The 17,778-nt window shown below is 48.3% G+C and overlaps 1 protein-coding gene across 1 annotated transcript in view; it reads right to left on the bottom strand.

Annotated features, from left to right (window-relative positions):
* Window positions 1-39: 39 nt before the first annotated feature.
* Window positions 40-17,778, bottom strand: part of CHD2 (chromodomain helicase DNA binding protein 2) — a gene marked incomplete at its 5' end in the record, with an annotated part of 38,105 nt that continues 20,366 nt past the window's right edge. Inside the window, 20 exons of the mRNA XM_008949574.1 lie at window positions 40-293; window positions 645-861; window positions 1,394-1,493; window positions 1,841-2,019; window positions 3,344-3,478; window positions 4,545-4,685; window positions 5,390-5,518; window positions 5,832-5,954; window positions 7,266-7,416; window positions 7,557-7,695; window positions 8,425-8,564; window positions 9,607-9,648; window positions 11,135-11,310; window positions 12,222-12,395; window positions 12,871-12,963; window positions 13,714-13,810; window positions 14,374-14,522; window positions 15,703-15,852; window positions 16,942-17,013; window positions 17,483-17,635. Of these exons, the coding sequence (XP_008947822.1) occupies window positions 40-293; window positions 645-861; window positions 1,394-1,493; window positions 1,841-2,019; window positions 3,344-3,478; window positions 4,545-4,685; window positions 5,390-5,518; window positions 5,832-5,954; window positions 7,266-7,416; window positions 7,557-7,695; window positions 8,425-8,564; window positions 9,607-9,648; window positions 11,135-11,310; window positions 12,222-12,395; window positions 12,871-12,963; window positions 13,714-13,810; window positions 14,374-14,522; window positions 15,703-15,852; window positions 16,942-17,013; window positions 17,483-17,635 (2,814 nt within the window). The remainder of the gene's footprint in view (window positions 294-644; window positions 862-1,393; window positions 1,494-1,840; window positions 2,020-3,343; window positions 3,479-4,544; window positions 4,686-5,389; window positions 5,519-5,831; window positions 5,955-7,265; window positions 7,417-7,556; window positions 7,696-8,424; window positions 8,565-9,606; window positions 9,649-11,134; window positions 11,311-12,221; window positions 12,396-12,870; window positions 12,964-13,713; window positions 13,811-14,373; window positions 14,523-15,702; window positions 15,853-16,941; window positions 17,014-17,482; window positions 17,636-17,778) is intronic.

Raw genomic sequence — 17,778 nt, 5'->3', positions numbered from 1 at the left:
GCCGCGGAGCCCTCCCGGCCCCCGGGGAGAGGGCGCTCCTTACCTGTCGTAGTAGTCCCGGTGGCCCCTGTGGTCTCGGTCGCTGTTGTACTGCTCGTACGGCCTCTTGCGGGAGAGGTTGTTTGGTCTGTAGTTGCCCGAGCTGCGGTGGGGCTCCCCCCGGGACCGCCGGTCCCCGTAGTGGTGGTCCTTGTACCAGTGCTGCTCGTACTGGTGGTGCCGCTCCCCGCCCCACAGCTGGTTGCTGTTGCCGCCGTAGTTGAACTTTCGATCCCTTTGCCATTCTCCTCGGTCTGCAATGAGGAAAGCACAACCACATGTCTCTCAGGCATCAGCTTAAGGCCACGACTTCGCTCAGTTCTCAAAGAAAGGGTTTCTATTGCTGCGCCCCTTGAGCTTTCTCCTCCCTAACTACGCGGGCCCAGTTTCATCCCTTGAATTTCTTTATCATCACACTAGAAAATCTTAGGATGTCCTTGTCTTACACTCTTCTCATCACTGGATCATCAGGTTTTCAGTAAGTACAGTGGGAATATACGTCCCATCCCATCGCTTTGGAACCTGGCCAGGCACAAGTGCCAGAAGGATTTGTGTCCAAAGGCAAAGAGCCGTTAGGTTAGAAGGGATGGTTTCTCCTGGCTCACCTGTGTTGCTGAAATGTCTCTTGTTTGGATGGCCATAGTTGTCACGCGGGTGCCCGTGCATCTGCTGCTGGGTGTGGGAAGGGGGCATGTGGATCTTCTGGGAATGGGGATTGTGAGGCACGTGAGACTGGGACATGACGGAATCGCGGCTGGAGCCTGAAGGCTCGGGGCGGAATGGCTTCTTCATGCTGGACATGTCCTCCTTCTTCTTCTGCTCCTGCAAGGTGGGAGAGAGCGTTGCAGCTCAACTGCCCTTCTACCAAAAGACTGGGACTATGTGAGCAACGGCCTTGTCTGTCAGGGTCAGGGTTTTTCTGCAGACTCCTCACGCTGTGGGCCACCCACCTATTTGAGAAGTGGGTGAACCAAACGTGCCCAAGCCTGGTATGAATGGCAATGGTACAAATGCAGTGGAGGACAGGCAATTTTGCCCCACGCAGATCTGCTTCTGTATCCTATCTCTACAGGGCAATGTTCCCAGGCTTTACACCCTACAGGTCAACCCAACCAACACACCACACCAAGCAAGGCTTTTTCTTGGTGAGAACAGCCAGGACAAAGTGACCAGTGTTGTTAGGTGAAGGGAGAAGTGACACACAGAAGAAGAGTCAAATGTAACCAGACTGTTTAGATGTCAAGAAAAATCACAGACTGCCACCAACAACAAAGGAAGCCCACGGTAAGAGGCAGAAGCATTGATGCTTCAAGTGTGACAACTTTCAACGTGCCAAAGGCACTTCAGATCTCACCTCTTCTTCCTGTGATCTTTTCTTATGAGCCATCTTGTAGAGTTTATGCAATTTTCTGGCATCAAATTCTGTGAATTTTGACACAAATATCCAGAGGTTCCTAAAAGGACATGAACATTTTCTGTTAATTGCTACATCAGCAGTTTAACCGACAACTGCTTTCAGACAAATCCCAGATCAGTTCTACCCTCTCTGGAAAACAGTAAAATAAAGAGGCTTGCACTGGTTTATCTAAACTAGCTCTGAAATCCATTTCAATGAAACCAGCACAAGATGCAGACAAACCCTCACCTGAGGCTGCTCGTGGACTGAGTGAGCTAAAGGAGGGAGGATTTCACAGGTAAAATAGGAGGCAAATGGCACACTTATCCACGTCACACCCAGCAGCCTCTGACTACCTTTCTAAAATATCACAGACCAGCCAAAGAAAACAAAACCATCTTGCACCTTCTCCACAGCTTGATGTGATCCTGGTCAGTGTAGGCTTTAAGGCACTCAGAGATGCGGTCCCCAATTTTCAGGAGGCAGTTGCGTGTGTGCTCCAGCTGTTCTTGAACCGTCAATCCCTTATCAGGCTTATCAAGTTGCTTCAGTGCTTTTTTGACTGGTCTCATCCTTTCCTTGCACTTGAAAAAGCAAAAGAGAGCAGAAAGTGATTCATCTGGCAGAGGACTCTACACTGTTCCCTTGTTAATCAGAGCTGGAAGAAGTTCATCAGCACGAGATAGTAGCTTTTAGGTAACTATTAGGCAAGAAGAAATCAGCTATGAAAATAGAAATTTGTTAAATATGCTGCAGAAAATTATCAGGAGGAGACAAGAGTCTCCCCACCTCCACTGTCCCCCCCCCTTCTAGAGAGGAACAATTTGCTCTGCAGACCATAATCACACCCAATCTGCTCTCAGGCCGGCCCCACAGCAGGCAGGGAAGTGTAACCCAGCATCGACACACTGAACCAAGAGCCCCAGCCCCCCTCCCTCTCCATCCCCATCTGTGGTCGCTTCCTTCTATTGATTTTACCAAAACTGGAAGTACATGAGATGCAAGCAGCATCTTTTCCAGCTGCACACATCTACACTGCACACAGACAGTAAATCAGGGAGGTTCCTGCTGCCTGGTTGGACTTTTCACGCATCACAGAGGGAAAGTTAAGGAAAAAAAACAGACAAAAATAACAGTCAACAGCAAATACACAGATTTGCATTTAGAGAACTGTTTTTAAAAAGTGTTATTTCTGCATTTCCCTGTGCAAGTCAGGCCAAGGAGAGGCTGCCATGACAACTTTTGCTCAAGGGCTATTTTTACAACGAGCCTGGCAGGCGTGTTTGCTGCAAGAGCACTTACACAACTAGGGAAGTGCTTACAGCCCAGGCAGCTCTGTGCCTCCTACAGCCACACATGGTCCCCCTCAAATCTCCCCTGCATGTCCCCATCTGCAAGAAACCCAATGGCTTCTACAGGAGAGAGACTGCTGCATAAGGCTGCAGGGTCTTCTGTAGCCCAGTGCTGTCAGATGAGTGGTGGGAACTCAGCATCTGAAGAAGAAAGCCCTTCTGCATCCTCTGTTGACATGATGCTCTCTTCTACCCTGGCTGGCACTCCTGACAGAGGGAGGGGATGAACATTCAAAGCTGAACTTTGAAGGGAGTTATCTGAACACTTTTAATAGTGCAATTGCTCGGTGAGAATCAGGAACTAGAAGATCTTTGAAGCTCCTTCCAGCTGAAGTGCTGTTTACAGCAGCCAGCTGGTAGGCACAGAGGGGGCTGGTGGACAACTCTCATACAGAGCTGTTCTGCCACGCTCCCAGGTCGACCAGAGGACACCCCTGTTGGAGGGGGCTCGCATCCTGGCACCTAAAGCAGGTCCTTAGATAACAGGGAAGCAAACCCTGGCTGCCTTGCCAGGCTCCCCATCACTGCCCTCCCATTTCCTGAGGAAAATACTCACTATGCTGAATGTCTCTTGGTCCAGATCATCATCCTCATCTTCTCCAATAGGGATGGGCTCACTCCCTGCAGTAATGTGGACGGGACCCTGCGATCTCTTCCCTTTACTTCCAGATTTGGCTTCACCACCTTTAGGCTTTACAAGAACAAATTACACACATCACATGATGAGCCAGACTGCAGGATCCCAAGCGATCCAACCTCCACACTATTGTTCCTGGCAGTTGTTAAACCTCGGGCACTGCTCCTACAACTTTCCTCCCAAGACCTCAAACTGTTCAGCTGCAATGCCTCCATTTAGCTTTACATCATCCCTGAGGGAGGAGAGAGAGGCCAGAGCCAATATTTTGGACCTGAATATGATATTCATACTACTCATGCTCACAGAGAGAAAACCAACATGGAAGACTTGGAAGAGAGGTTCAGCTAATGAATATGTCCCTTGCAAAGGACAGAGCTCAGAGTAGTCTCCTGCCCTTTGGAGTCTAAGTCTTAGCAAGGCTCACTGGAAAGCAAACTTTCCCCTACATATGCAACAAAACTTGCTTTGCACTTGTGACCTCTTCGGTGTCAAAACACCCTGGGCATGCAGTACATACCTGTTCCTTGGACAGGTACTGCAGGTCATTATTACAGAAGTTTTTACCCTCTTCCAATTTGAACCCAGCCTCAGGGCAGTTGTACCCAAAAGTCAAGGGACATTTTAGTCCACAACATACCACTGATGTTGAAACACTCATTCTGGTGAGTCCTGAACAGTGACAAGGACAACTTGATGCTGTGGACAGTTGGGTTATTTGGGATGAGTTTAAATTAAAGGGGAACACAGACAAGGAGCTGCCAATCCTGTGATAGATCACAGATGAACAGAACTTTGACCTGAGTGCTCCAGGCTCTTCCTTCTTCCTTAACATCAGCTATTTGATCATATCCCTGTCACAGGGACAGCTGTGCTTTAAAGGCACCCCAACAAAATCTCTTCCTTTCTGCCCACACTCCATTTAGGCCATGATTGCCTTTTCTGCTTTTTATTGTGATTCTTCACAATAAGAACTCAGGAGAGCTGGAGAAGGATAACACCTCACCCCACAGTGCTTCATTGATGTCTCTTTACACAGGGCCTTTAATGAACCATAAGGCTCACAGTTTGCCCTTCTAGAGACTTTCCTGTCTCTCAAACTGCTCCTGAGAGTACCACATACCTTCTCTTTCTTCTCTTTCGTCTTCTTTTTCTCTTTATCACTTTCCTTTTCTTTCTTAGTGCTTGTCTGTTTTTCCTTGTTCTCTTTGTTCTCTTTCTTCTTCTGTTTCTTTTTCACCGGGCTCTTTTCCAAGCCATCCTCCTAGAAAATCAGTCACAGCACAAAGTTGGAGCCCCTCACCTCACGTACTCTTTCTTCCATAAAACTTACAATCTCGAAACAGGGACAATTCCTGTGGTCCATCCCAAGTTGCCCTCACACCTCTTTAACCAGACAGCCAGCCCTGCTCAACCAGCTGCAATCCACCCAACCCTTGACAAAAGAGTATAAAAACCAGACAAGCCCCAGTCTAAGTAGCTGGCAAACTGCAGATAAGCAGAGCTCTCCTACGCCAGCTCAGCCCCTAAGGTAGATACTGATCAGCACATGAACAAAAAGCCTTAGACAACAAGCCAAACCAAAGACAGAAGGTTTTCTAAGCAACAGCATGACCTTGGTAAACTCCAGCTTCACCACTAGCTGACGTACTGAAAAAGAAAGGGAAACAATTCTTCTTTCTCTCCTTTATAAGGGCAACAGACTTTGTCCTGAGACAACCTTTCCTCCAAGTCAGGAGGGATGTGGATGTGCGTGGCCATTCAAAGATCCCTCCAAACACTTAAGGCTCTAACCTAAAAGGGTGGGTGGGAAAGGTCCTTCTTTCATCCCAACAGTTGTAGTCATGCTCTGTGGCATCCCCCAACTCCACGGGGTGTTTGCTGGGGGTGCTTCTCAAGGTGACTTTCTGCAGCAACAACATAGCTCAAGAAAACCTGGAGAAGCCACCATCCACCAACTTGACCCACCTTGACTTCACCTTCTTCTGACTGGTTGTCTGAGTGCCGAGGAGAGGAGAGCTCATTCCCATGCTCATCTTTGACTTTGGGAGCCTTGTTCTCTTTCTTCACTCGTGGTTTCCTCTTCTTTAGCTTGCCCTGGTGAAAACACAAGAAGTCAGGGCAAGCAAATAGCTACAGGTACTTCCTGGGGACATACCCTCTCTCCTGAGCAACCCGCAATCAGCTGCAGGTCCTGCAGGGTGGCAGGAAGCCTGGTGAGCCTGAGTCCTTCAGTAACTGTAATAATTACCTGCCCCTTACTAATTATCATTCGTAATGCAATCAGATAACAGACATGTCCCCATTCTTTCACATAGATGATACTCAGTGACCTAGGAACACAGGTTGTCTCCTGCCACCAGCCAAGCACTCATCCTGAAAGCCCCAGAATCAAGCAGCCACATCTCACCTCTTCCCCATCTTTCATGTTTTCTTTCTTGTCCAGATCTTTCTTCAGCAGTTTCAGTAGATAATCAACTCGGGTCTGGAGCTGTTTTCCCTGAGGTTTCTTATCTGTCTCAACAGGTAGGATCTTTAATAAAGAAAAAGAAAAAAAAAAAATACACCCACATGCACCTATCAAATCTTGACAGAAGAGATATATACTAGCAGCAGTCCTCCCAGGCCCAGCAAAGGGTTGGAGATGCTGCACTTCCTAGGGGTAACAAGAAGGTTCAGGCATTTCTCCCAGCTCCCAGACCAAAAGCAAAGCTCCTCACAAAGATTCTTCCCCTTGGCCCTTGCAGAAGTGAAAGGACACCAAGGCAGCTCCCTAAATTCTCTATGATTTTTTCTTCTAAGTGTGCAAAGAGAAGAAAAAAATACTTTGCAAACTCTATTTGAGTTGCAAAGCTGAGTCCACTCTCCTTGACACATCAGATTTGTTTGTGACAGCCTTGCCACAGCAAGCTGGCCCCCTCTGGTAATGTCAAACATTGCTACAGCAATGATACACGTGTAGAACTTCTAGTGGAAAGCAAGGCTGCAAGGTGCCACTTTGTGGAGGAGTTATCCCAGCTTGCCAACTAGGTTATCTTCATACTTCATTGGAAATTGGGTGGCAAGTCTCATGCAATTGTTTCCATTGTCTAATGCCTTTCTGAACTTCATGTAGGAGGGCTCTCAGCCACAGCCTGATCCTTGCTAAAGACATGGGGATGCCATGGGAACGTAGCATGTTGGCAGCAAAGCTGGTGTAGAGAGTGTCCATGTTCCTCAGCCCTGTGTTGCAGCTCACCCTCCTTCCATTGTGCTGACACAACGGATGGTGGCTTATTTTTAACCTGGACCCTTCCAGCGTGGCCCCCATAAACAGCTCTTCTGGGAATGACTGAGGATCAGAGGAACGAGATGGAGGCTTTCCAGCTGGCTCTGCTGCCACAGCCACTCATGTAACCATACCCTCAAAGCTAACACAGACCAGCCTTGACAGCAGCAGTGTCAAACCTGTGAAAAATTATTTCCACACAGGAACTCAGGCTCAGCTTCTTGTGAGATGCTCAAGGAACTATCAAGGCAGATTATGGAACACATCCTCTCTACTGTGCATGTAACCACCCAATGCCAGCATGGCCATTCTCCTCCTGCATCATTTCAGCGTGGTTCATATGGTAGTGTTCAGAGAAAACTCACTGCCAATCAAATAACACAACTCTGCTTTCCATCAAGCATGCAACATTCCGTGGAGGTCACCGTTTTCCTCATTAGTATTTATTATTCTTTTCAGAGCTGTTGCAAACATCAACCTCTGTTTCTAGAGTAAATCGAACACGTTCTCTACGAACACTGCGACAGACCCAATGCAAGCAACAAGCAAAGTGACCTACCAAGCAAAGCGACCTACCTTATCAGATAACTTCAGTTCTGGATCTGTTTTAATTAGCTCCCAGTTTCCATAACCATGCTCGTAAATTCCCACTAACAAGCGAGAATCCTCCTCCACTCCCCAGTCTACATCAAAGTGGGCAGCTTTGACACGGCACGTCAGGCGGTACCTGAAGGCATTCCAAACAGGAGCTACTTTTAATGCTGGGGAGGATAAAGCAAATCCACACATCTAGGCTATTTTCTTCCCACTAAAACATCCAAAGATTCCCTGAGCCTCTTTCTGCATTGCCTCCTCAGCCAAACTCACTTCTTCCTTTCCTCTGGGTCCGCAGGAATGGATTTATGCAGCATTTCAAACTCCTCTTCGTGCTGGATGATGGATTTCACGTTGACTTGGACACCAGAAATCTTGATAGTAGGTCCTCTTCTTTTTCCAGGTCCTTTCCCTACTCAACAATACAACACAGCAACTAAGAGAACTCTTACAGAAAGAAGTGCCTCTGTAAAACTGTCTAGACACACAGAGATCAAGACCTTGCCCACAGCCTCTTATTTAAAGGTAAGGCTGTCTGCTCAGAGGGAGGCCCAAACCACCAGTCTTCTTTCAGTAACTCACTTAGAACTGCCATCCAAGCACCTCCCAGTATCATTTTCTTAAAAATACATCTAAGTACACTGGAGCTATTAGTTCAGTACTTTTGTCCTGCAGGAAATCCAGCCCAAACCCCTGTATCTCCAACCCAACAGCAAAAAACAGTCACACAACCATCAGTGGTTGATGACCCCAGCTCTAGGAAGTGCTAACTGTGGATCCAGCTTTACCATGGAGTACACAGCACCAGTTTGATTCTCAGTACCAGAGGCAGTTAAAATATGATCTGCGTTGCCTTGTGGCCCAGCATGCAATAAGCTGATTACTTCAGCCTCTCCCCAGGAAAGCTCACATCCAGCAAAAGTCAACAGACCCAAGTGGCTCTTTTCAGTCTGAGCAGAAGACTGGGGAACTTCTCTCTGTTGGTGAGAGCTGCCTGGCAGAGATGGGATGGTGTAAGTGTTGTGCTTGTTATTTGCTTTTAAATCACTCCTCCTCATCCAGCAAGGCAACTCTTTTCACACCAGCTCCACGGAACACCCCCAAAACCATCATAACAGCAGCACACAACCCTCTTGCTTACCTTCACCTGGGTTTTCCTTCAGCTGCTCCTCATACTCCTGCATTGCTGACACACAGCTGTTGTGGATGAGCTCCCCCAACCGCTTCAGATCAGCCACAGACTTATCCACCAGCTCAGCATCCCGGGCAATGCACTCCAGCCTGGGAAAGGGGCAAAGGGGTTTGTGCTTGAGACCCTGTTTCTCCTTCCTAAGCAATTGTTTCATAGTTTTCAGCACTCAGTGCTGTATACGTATGAATATATAAAACCTGCATGAGTCAAATTTGTGCAGGAAACAGTTTTAGGGGGTTTTAAGGTCTTAACAGCTGTAGTACAGTACAGGTATAGTAAAATTGATCCTATCCTTTGGATTTTTAGTATTAAAGCAAAGGTGAGAACCATCTGGGGCACAACAAGCACCTTCTGTGACTGTCTAACGTTCCTTCATGTCTTTCCCAGTCCAAATTAACTCCATTTGATGATCAAAAACTGCCATCTGCTGTCCCTTTTGCCTGGCTGAAGTCAGTAACATCAAGGCCCCTGTGCAAACCTTGTGTTTCACAGCAGAAGAGCACAACCAGCTGAAAACACACAGTCATTTTCACACAACACATGCAGGGATCCTGCCTCAGCTCTGAGACCTCAGCAAGGGCCAAGCTCCCAGCACACGTGCTCACCTCCCTTCCTCCCTCATGCTGGGTCACAGCACTTCTGCAGGGCTCTGCAGACCCATGCTGAAGGATGGTGTGAGCCTCTCCCTGCTTCCCTCCAAGAGGGATACGGCAGCAGGAGAAAGATTCTCCAAACCCAGTCTTGAAACTAATATACATGGAGAAGTTTGGCAAGCATTTTGGATAAGGTTTGCTGTTCAGACAGCTGCTCCCTCTCCTTTCTAGGCAGAGTGGTGATGCCCCAAGGGCTGGAATCTGGCAGCAGGGTGATGCTGTTTACAGCCCAGTGCCACTGCTGCTCTAGCTGCTTTTCAGCCAGCATTCACAGAATCACAGAATTCATCAGTGTCCATCAGCTGAGACAGGAGGGGCTGCATGGCAGTGCCTGGGCTACTGATCCCATGCCAGCAAGGCTTTGTGCTGTCTGTGGAGGTTCTACCCAACACCCATGGCAATGTGTGCATGGCTGTGCTTAGAAATACAACATTTCCCCCCTGATAACCCTCTGGAGCAGGGCCAGCTTGGGACTCACCGTTCAAGAGGCAGTCCAAACTTCTTGTATGCCTTGATAAATCTAAGAAAAAAAAAAACAAAAAAAAAACCAAATCTAAACCAACCACCGTTAAAAAGTGGGTCCCATATCACAAATAGACTTGATTATATTAATTACAGCCTGCCACAATATCCCCCCCCCTTGCATTCCACACTGATTAACTAAGTATCACTGAAGATTGGGAAGCCCAGTCCATCAACCTCCACAAGGAGCTGTGTGACCTCGGCTGGAGAAAAACACAACACTATTATGAATAGTGGTGATTTGACAGATAAGGAAAAGAAAAGAGAGCCATAACTGTAGTGTAAAAGAAAAGGAATGAAATCATTGGCTCACACCATGTTGGTAATGATGAACTTCATTTTTGCAAGGAGAAAAGAGGCATTAAATCAATGTGATTAGTATTTTTAACACTCAGGCTCTAAGTGTCACAACCCATCAGAGAAGAGCCAAATGTGGTGCAATCCAGCACAGAGGTTTGCAGACAAGGATTGCTGTTTATTTTTATGTCTTATTTTTGTTGTGAAAATCACTGCCAGGGCTAACACAGAACTTTAGAGCAAGAGTCAGACACCACTGCTGCAGCTGGTCGGTGCCTTGTGCTGGGAGCAGACCCAATGGCTTCAACTACAGATTATTTTTTAAATTAGTTCATATTTTCCCTTCTTTTTTTATTTTTTTGCTCTTCCAGCCTCTTTCTGCTACATCACAATAATCTAAAGGGCTGCTATAGTTCAGATCACAACATCTCTTCCCTTATCTCTGTTTTCAGGGATGGATATGGGGCAGCCACCTCAATCCAAAAAGTCTATCTCCTAAAAATACATCAGCTCAGAGATGAGGAGAGTGTCAAGGAAAACTCAAAGCCCTTTCTTTTCCATCTTTGGCTGAACATCTGGACAGAGCCATAAGACAAAGATCTTTGGGAAAGGCTCAAGAGTTAGATGATGAGAGAAAAAAAAAAAAAGCAGCTCTGGAATTCAGCCCCCAGCTGGCTTCAGGGACACAGTGCAGAAGAGGATAGGCAACTGCTGGGATCAACAGGACCACTGCTACTACTGGGGTTAATTTGCCAGAGCTTGCCTTTCACTCAAGGCTTAAATCAGCAGGACTACTGCCAGAAACATGTCAGGAAGGCCAGAGTCCCTGGCTCCCCCAGCTCTGAATCTCATGGCACTTAAGACCTCCTGTGTCATATGAAATTAGCTCAGTCCACTTGGCCCAGAAAGGACAGTTACAACAAGGATTAATTTTAGGAAGGTACCCGCTTCACTGCAGCCTGACTGAAGACAATTCAGTCCATTTTGCAGAGACCTGAAGGTTAAGGCCCTCAGCTGGGAGCAGACTGAACTATACAAAGGTGCAGGAGTTGGCCCAATGAACCAGCTCCACCTAAACCACTGGGGTGCTTACAGGTGAACACCTCCTGGATTAATCTGGGGTTTTCTCCACTTGCACAGGAATCCTGTCCTTGTTTTCTGACCTGTCTCTTGTGCTCAGCACTAACCTCCTGATTTCAGCATCAGTAAATCCCTCCACAGTATCTTTTCTAACGCTCCGAGGACGGCCCCTGCGCTTCGGTCTCTTCTCATCGTCGGTATCATCAGTCTCACTCTCTGATCCAGATGATCTCTGAAGCCTTCTCTTAGTTTCTGCATCTGATTCACTGTCATTTGTCTGAGCCTGTATGTACCAGAAAAAAAAAAAAGCAGTACAGTTAACAACTGCCAACCTTTTCTGTCCCTCCCATGCAGCAGCACTATCTCACATTCAGACTGTAGAACACCCCAAAAAAGAAGTTACATGCAGAAGCCCATGTAATCAACCCAATGGGACTGCACAGCCTTGCAGTTTCCAGCTAGCTAAGGCTCTGGTGGTCATCATCCCTTCAGAGCCTTCTAGACAAGAGTTTCACAATTGCATTTTGATTTACTAAGGTATAAGACACATTAAAACATGTTGATCACCGTGGGTTTCTGTCACAGTCCCTTAGGCTGTTTTGAAAACCAGAACACCTCAGAAATTAATCTGGAATCATCCAATATGAATTATCCTTCTCTCTAGCTTTTACTTCAATGTTTTTCCCCAGCTCATCCCAGAGAACAGTTCATAACCCCTCGAAGTCTCATATCCCAGAAGTGTTCTTGCACAGACTGCTTTGTGTTGGATTGGAGGAGATCCCATCACCTACAAAAGAACTTGGGAAGATACCCTCTCTTTTGCCTGCAAGAGCAGCCCAGGGAGCCAGGGAGCCCAAGGAAAAGAAACAGGCAGAAAATGGCATAAACTGCAGTCAAACCTGCACTACACAGTTGTATATTTTACCCTGTGCTCACCAGATTCTCTTTATTTTCTCTTTGCCTGCTAAGACAAGATCAGACATACCCCATCCAATATGGGTCCTCACACTGCACTACAAACCATGGGCCCAGTGGACGATGCCAAGAAGAGGGTCAATGTGCTGCCTCTGTGTTTTACTGCCAAACAACTGTGGAGGAGGGGAAGAAGCACTCAGATGGTGAGAAGGCTTCCCCAGAGTGCTGCCTGTGCCAGCTCTTGCCTCCTGCCTCTCAGCTCCTCGAGATGGGCTGTACCTTTTTAGTCGAGCTCCGGATTCGAGGCAGCATGTAGATCTCCTCCAGTTCCTTCTGCCTTTCTTCCTCCTCCACCTTTTTCCTCTGCTCCTCTGGAATGATATCGTCCCAGTCCTTCTGGGACCGCTCGTCCAGCTCTGTCTCTTCCTCCTCCATGGTTGCAAAGTTTGCCACCTTTTATAAGAAGAGGAAGACTGTTAGAAATTCCCTCCCCTGGCAGGAATACCCCAGAGCTGTCTGCTAAGCCTCAACTCCTTCGCCATAGGACTTTTGCCAACATTTCCATAACTGCTTTATAATTGATCCCTATGTCACTGCATTCCTGGTTCCTTGCCATGTCTTTGGGCTAACAGCTCTTGAGGAAGTACGTGCAGTTTAAGAAGTACTGCTGAGCCTCTGTAAGTTATCGGGTTTGCTTCCAAATTTGGTAAACTCTGCATTTTATTCACAGCCTTCAAAACCACTTAGATGAAATGAACTTAATACCTATATCCCTCCCCAGCTGCCAAATCCAGACAACCCCTCAGCGAACTGTACAGGTCACCTCTCAGCAGGTCTGATCCATCCCCTTTGTTACTGACCTTATCACTGCAGCAAGAGGTGGGGAGCCAGATTCCTGCACCCCACAGCTGAGCTGGGGGGTCCATACCTTGAACTGGGAGAGGAGCTCGTCGGTAGCACTGGTGGACACTTCGTTCTCTCGTGTTTCAGCCAGACGTAAAATCTCATCAATGTCCATCTCCTGCCAGTCAGGAGGAAAGATTGATAAAGCAACGGGTGCTGAGCACAGCAGGAAAGAGGCTGTGAGAACAGACTCGTGGGGTGCAACAGCTAAACGTGCCTCATGCTGACAGGAGCTAAATAAAGGGAAAATATCTGCTGGGTGTCTTCACCCAGGGCAGGGATGAACTATCTCAAGTGGTACAAAAGAGGATAAATAAGGGTGATAGGAGAGAAGAAAAGGAACATCAAGGCCAAGCAGCAGGGAAAATTTCCAGGGAGAGAGATACATCAACTGTGGAGTGTTTCCCTCGGGGGAAGCTTTGCTCATCGGGTGTTAAGAGAACTGGTCAAAGCACTCAATACTGAACTGTCAGCCCAGGCAGGAGAGCACGACCTATCCAGCTTCACTGTGCTGACTCCTGCTTCTCTGAGAATAACCAAAAAAGGATGCTGAAGAAGTGCTCAGAGGAGGCAGGGAGAGAAGCTTTCAGCAGGCTGTGCTCTGAGTATGTAATGAATCCCTGGGAGCCAAGGGACTCTCTCGGTGACCGTTACTGTTTAACCACAAACAACAAGGCTCTCTCCCCTCAGCCCCCTTCCTGTACCCCAGCCCCAGCACTCCCTCTTCAGCTCCTCTGACTCACATGTGCCCTGTTCACTGCCCTGCTCTCAGCACAGGACAAGTACAAAGAGGGAGCAAACCCACACGATCCCCCATGCAGACTTGCAGAGGACTACACACAGTCATGTGATTTCCATTTCAAACTACCTGAGGCTCTGACTCTTCCCCTTCAAGCTCCTTGAAGAGATCTTCAGCTCCAAATTTCAGAATAGCCGTCAGCTCCTCTTTGTTGAAAGGATTTGAGCTGCAAGAACAAATGAGAAGGAAAATGTGTTTTGAGCTGTTAAGTCAGCATTGCTGCAGCACAAAACCATAGCAAAGCTTCTCCTAATTAAAGCAAGAAGTAAGTTTTCTACCCAGCACTACAAAAGGCTTTTTTATGCATCTCTTTCCTGCTCTAGCACAGACAACTACTGTAAAGAGAACAATATCTACTGGGTGGAAATGGGGAGAGTCCGTGGTCACTCCCAAACTGCAGCTGTTCCACCACCAGGTTCCCTCAGACCAGGATGATCTCTGGGGGGAAGGCAGGAGGAAAAGCAGGTAAGGGATTAAAACTAGTTGGGTTTTTTTTCCTGATCATCTTCATCTTATGTGTCCAAATGAACAGTTGCATGAGCCAAACCAGTGAAAGCTGCCATTATCTGTTAGCCTCCTGCTCTGTACCCTCTCAAACCAATCCTGAGCGCCCAGCAGTGGAGTTTTGTCATGTCCCAGTCTGTGCCAGGCACCTCTGCCTCCAGCAGGTGAAGGTGGCCACGTCACACACTGTGCCAGGCACCTCTGCCTCCTGACACAGCCACTTACTTGGAGCGCCCGGAGTTGTTGTCCAGAACAGTCCGGCCAGTGGTGTCCATACGCTGGATCACCAAATGATCCAGCACCATCTTCTTCTTGGCCCTCTCAATGATCTCCTCCTCCACCGTGCCCTTTGTGACCAGGCGGTAAATATTCACCTGAAGGGCAAGAAAAGAACAGAACCTCAAGAGAGGTTCTCCTCCCCCTCTATTCTGCATTGGTGAGACCACATCTGGAATATTGTGTCCAGTTCTGGGCCCCTCAGTTCAGGAAGGACAGGGAGCTGCTGGAGAGAGTCCAGCGTAGGGCTACAAAGATGATTAGGGGAGTGGAGCATCTCCCTTATGAGGAAAGGCTGAGGGAGCTGGGTCTCTTTAGCCTGGAGAAAAGGAGACTGAGGGGTGATCTCATCAATGTTTACAAATATGTAAAGGGTGAGTGTCAGGAAGATGGGATTAAGCTTTTTTCAGTGATGGACTATGATAGGACAAGGGGTAATGGGTGCAAATTGGAGCATAGGAGGTTCAAGGTGAATATCAGGAAAAATTTTTTCACTGTGAGGGTGCTGGAGCACTGGAACAGGCTGCCCAGAGAGGTTGTGGAGTCTCCTGCACTGGAGTCATTCAAAACCCGCCTGGACACCTTCCTGTGTGATGTACTCTAGGTGGTCCTGCTCTGGCAGGGGGGTTGGACTGGATGATCTTTCGAGGTCCCTTCCAACCCCTATGATTCTATGATTCTATGATTCTATTTCCTGACCCTGCTCTGCTGACAGAGCAGCCCTTCCCTCGCTGCTTTCACAGGAGACTAGTTTGCTGACGTGGTTCTCTTGGGCATAGATTTGTCTTTTTAGAGTAAAAACCACCACATATTTTTTATATCTCAGGGGGATCAGCTGAAATCAGGCTGGGTAACACAGATCCTGCAGTGTGACTAAGCACAGAGTAAAACTCTTTTGAAACAATCACTCTAAATCCAAGCTAGCATCAAACTTTTCATCTATCTAATAAAACCCTGGTAACGGTTTTCTTGACTTTCCAGGATTTTTTGGGCAAGAAAGATCAGAATCCACTAGGCTGAGAATTGTCATGCCACAGGTTGGGTTCTTCATTTTGAACCTCACCAGGATCCAAAGCCAACAGAAAGATCTGGCAAATCTGGGCAGATTTTTATTTTGTTTCCTGACATTTAAATGAGCTTCCCTTGAGTTGGAAATACTCTTTGGAGTTAGGTCTGGGGGCAAAAAGACCATATTTTCAGAAGCTCTGGTGAGGTGGGACCCTGTTTAGATGCCCAGGCTGAAAGCACAGAGAAAACAACCCAGGTAACTCTTCTGACCTGCTTCTTTTGTCCAATCCGGTGAGCCCGAGCCTGAGCCTGGAGATCATTTTGGGGGTTCCAGTCCGAGTCAAAGATGACAACAGTATCAGCAGAAGCCAAATTAATCCCCAGCCCTCCAGCTCGTGTTGACAGCAAGAAACAGAAGTCCTGGAGGAAAGCAAAGAGCATCTGTCTGTTATCCAGCCTGTAACCGTGGACATAACATATTTCCTTCCCACACACCCTGCTCACAGAGGTGAAGTACCACTGGACTTTAAGCCGAGGCCCAAGGCGAGGTGGTGCTGGCAGGGCTGAAAGGTGCTGACCCAGGGAGGGCCTGGTATGACTCCTCGTGGGACAGCAGTAGGGATGGCACGGGGCAAGGGCACCTCGGAGTCACTTCTGGAGATCAGACCATGCTGCCCACCAGGCTCCTCCAAAGGCAGCATGCAAACAAGTGCATTTTGTTGCCTGAAGCCTGCTGGAGACAACTAACAGACTCTCTGAGTCACTGCCCAAGGGCACAGGGTGTCAGGCCAGAGCCAGGATGTCTGAGCCCCTATAGATACACCCAGGAGAGGGGAAAGAGCAGCTTCTGTGGTCACTCCTGCTTCCCTCCCACCTGCACTGCCCTCTCCTCCTCACATTTATTTGTGAGGACAAGCACAAAGCACCTAATGGTATTTCCTATGTCAGCCAAGAATCCCCTGGCATTCGGGTTCTGGAGTGAGGAAAGGGATCTCTCACAGCTGGGCTGTGGCACAGAACAAGAGCCTCACCCCAGTCACTGTGAGTCAGCAAGGCCAGGAGAGGCTGGAGATGCCCTCTCCTGTTACACTGCAGACTTTCACCTCCAACAACAGACTCTGCTGCCTGCTGACACTTAAAATCCCCCTTTCGCCTCTGTTGCTTCACACCCAAAACCAGCTTCAGACTGGAGGAATCATTTAGCAGCCATCTCATTCCACAAGACCATGGGGAGAGAAATTGCTAAATTCTGTCTCTTCCCAGCCTCTTTGGGGCTTCCTGGAGACAGGACTCTCAGCCCTGTGCTTTGGACATGGGAGATTTAAAACAAGCAACACGGCTGGTTGCCAACCCTACTGCCTGTGTCTTTAGAAGTATCCGGGGCCTGTACAAAGAAATGGACTGCACTGATCTCCTCTTGGCAGTCAGAACCTGTGGCTCAGCCATACACACCCAGCTCGGGCAGCCCACCCAGCCCCTGCTGGGGCAGGAGAGCCCCAGCCACGGTACCTCAGAGCCGTCGGCATTGAAGTGGTCCAGCGCCTGCTTTCGGATCTCCCCTTTGATCGAGCCGTCCAAGCGCTGCAAAAATCAACAGTAACAATAAAAAAGAAGGTAAAGGAGCCCTGAGGAACTGCTGCATCCAAGCTCTGGGAGCCCTACAGCCCCCTTCCCTGTCTGGAGCAGTTAGTAATTAAAAATAACCGGCTATTAAAAACAAGTGCAGCGGGGCTTAGCCCGCCAGGACAGGAGGAGGGACCAGGCACACAGTGGGTGACACTGCAGCTCCCGTTACAGGCTCCCAGCCAGGGGCTCTGCATTTGCTCTCCTCTCCCCAGGGTTTATCACAGGACACAGCCCAAAGCAGGGCCCTGCCACAGGAGGTGGTTTGCAGAGATAGGGCCCCACTGAAATGAGGGGAATTCACAGTTCCTTCCGAATTGCAACCTGTAATCCCTGCCACCAACTTCTCGGAAGCTCCGTGACTCAGATCATGACAAAACTCCTCGAATTTCCAGTGAACCCCGCTGTTTTCCGTGCTGTTTCTCACCTGAAAAGGGTAGTGTTTGATAGTCAGGTACTCTGCCAAGATGTCCAGCATCCTCACCATCTGGGAGAAGATCAGCACCCTGTTGCCTCTCTCCCGCAGTCTGGTCAGCAGCTTGTCCAGGAGAATCAGTTTTCCGCTGCTCCTGACGAGAGACTGAAGGAGTAACTGTCATTCCAGCTGCTGCTTTCCAACCTCACCCTCAGGTACACCACGCAGAGATCTGGCTCTCTGGGGGCCGTGCTTCTCCCACACACCTCAAATCAAATCATCTGGCTTCCCCAGCAGAGGCCACACAC

The sequence above is a fragment of the Merops nubicus genome, unplaced genomic scaffold, assembly GCF_000691845.1.
Source record: "Merops nubicus isolate BGI_N331 unplaced genomic scaffold, ASM69184v1 scaffold20281, whole genome shotgun sequence".
Lineage (NCBI taxonomy): Eukaryota > Metazoa > Chordata > Aves > Coraciiformes > Meropidae > Merops > Merops nubicus.
This window is presented reverse-complemented; position numbering and strand designations above follow the sequence as displayed.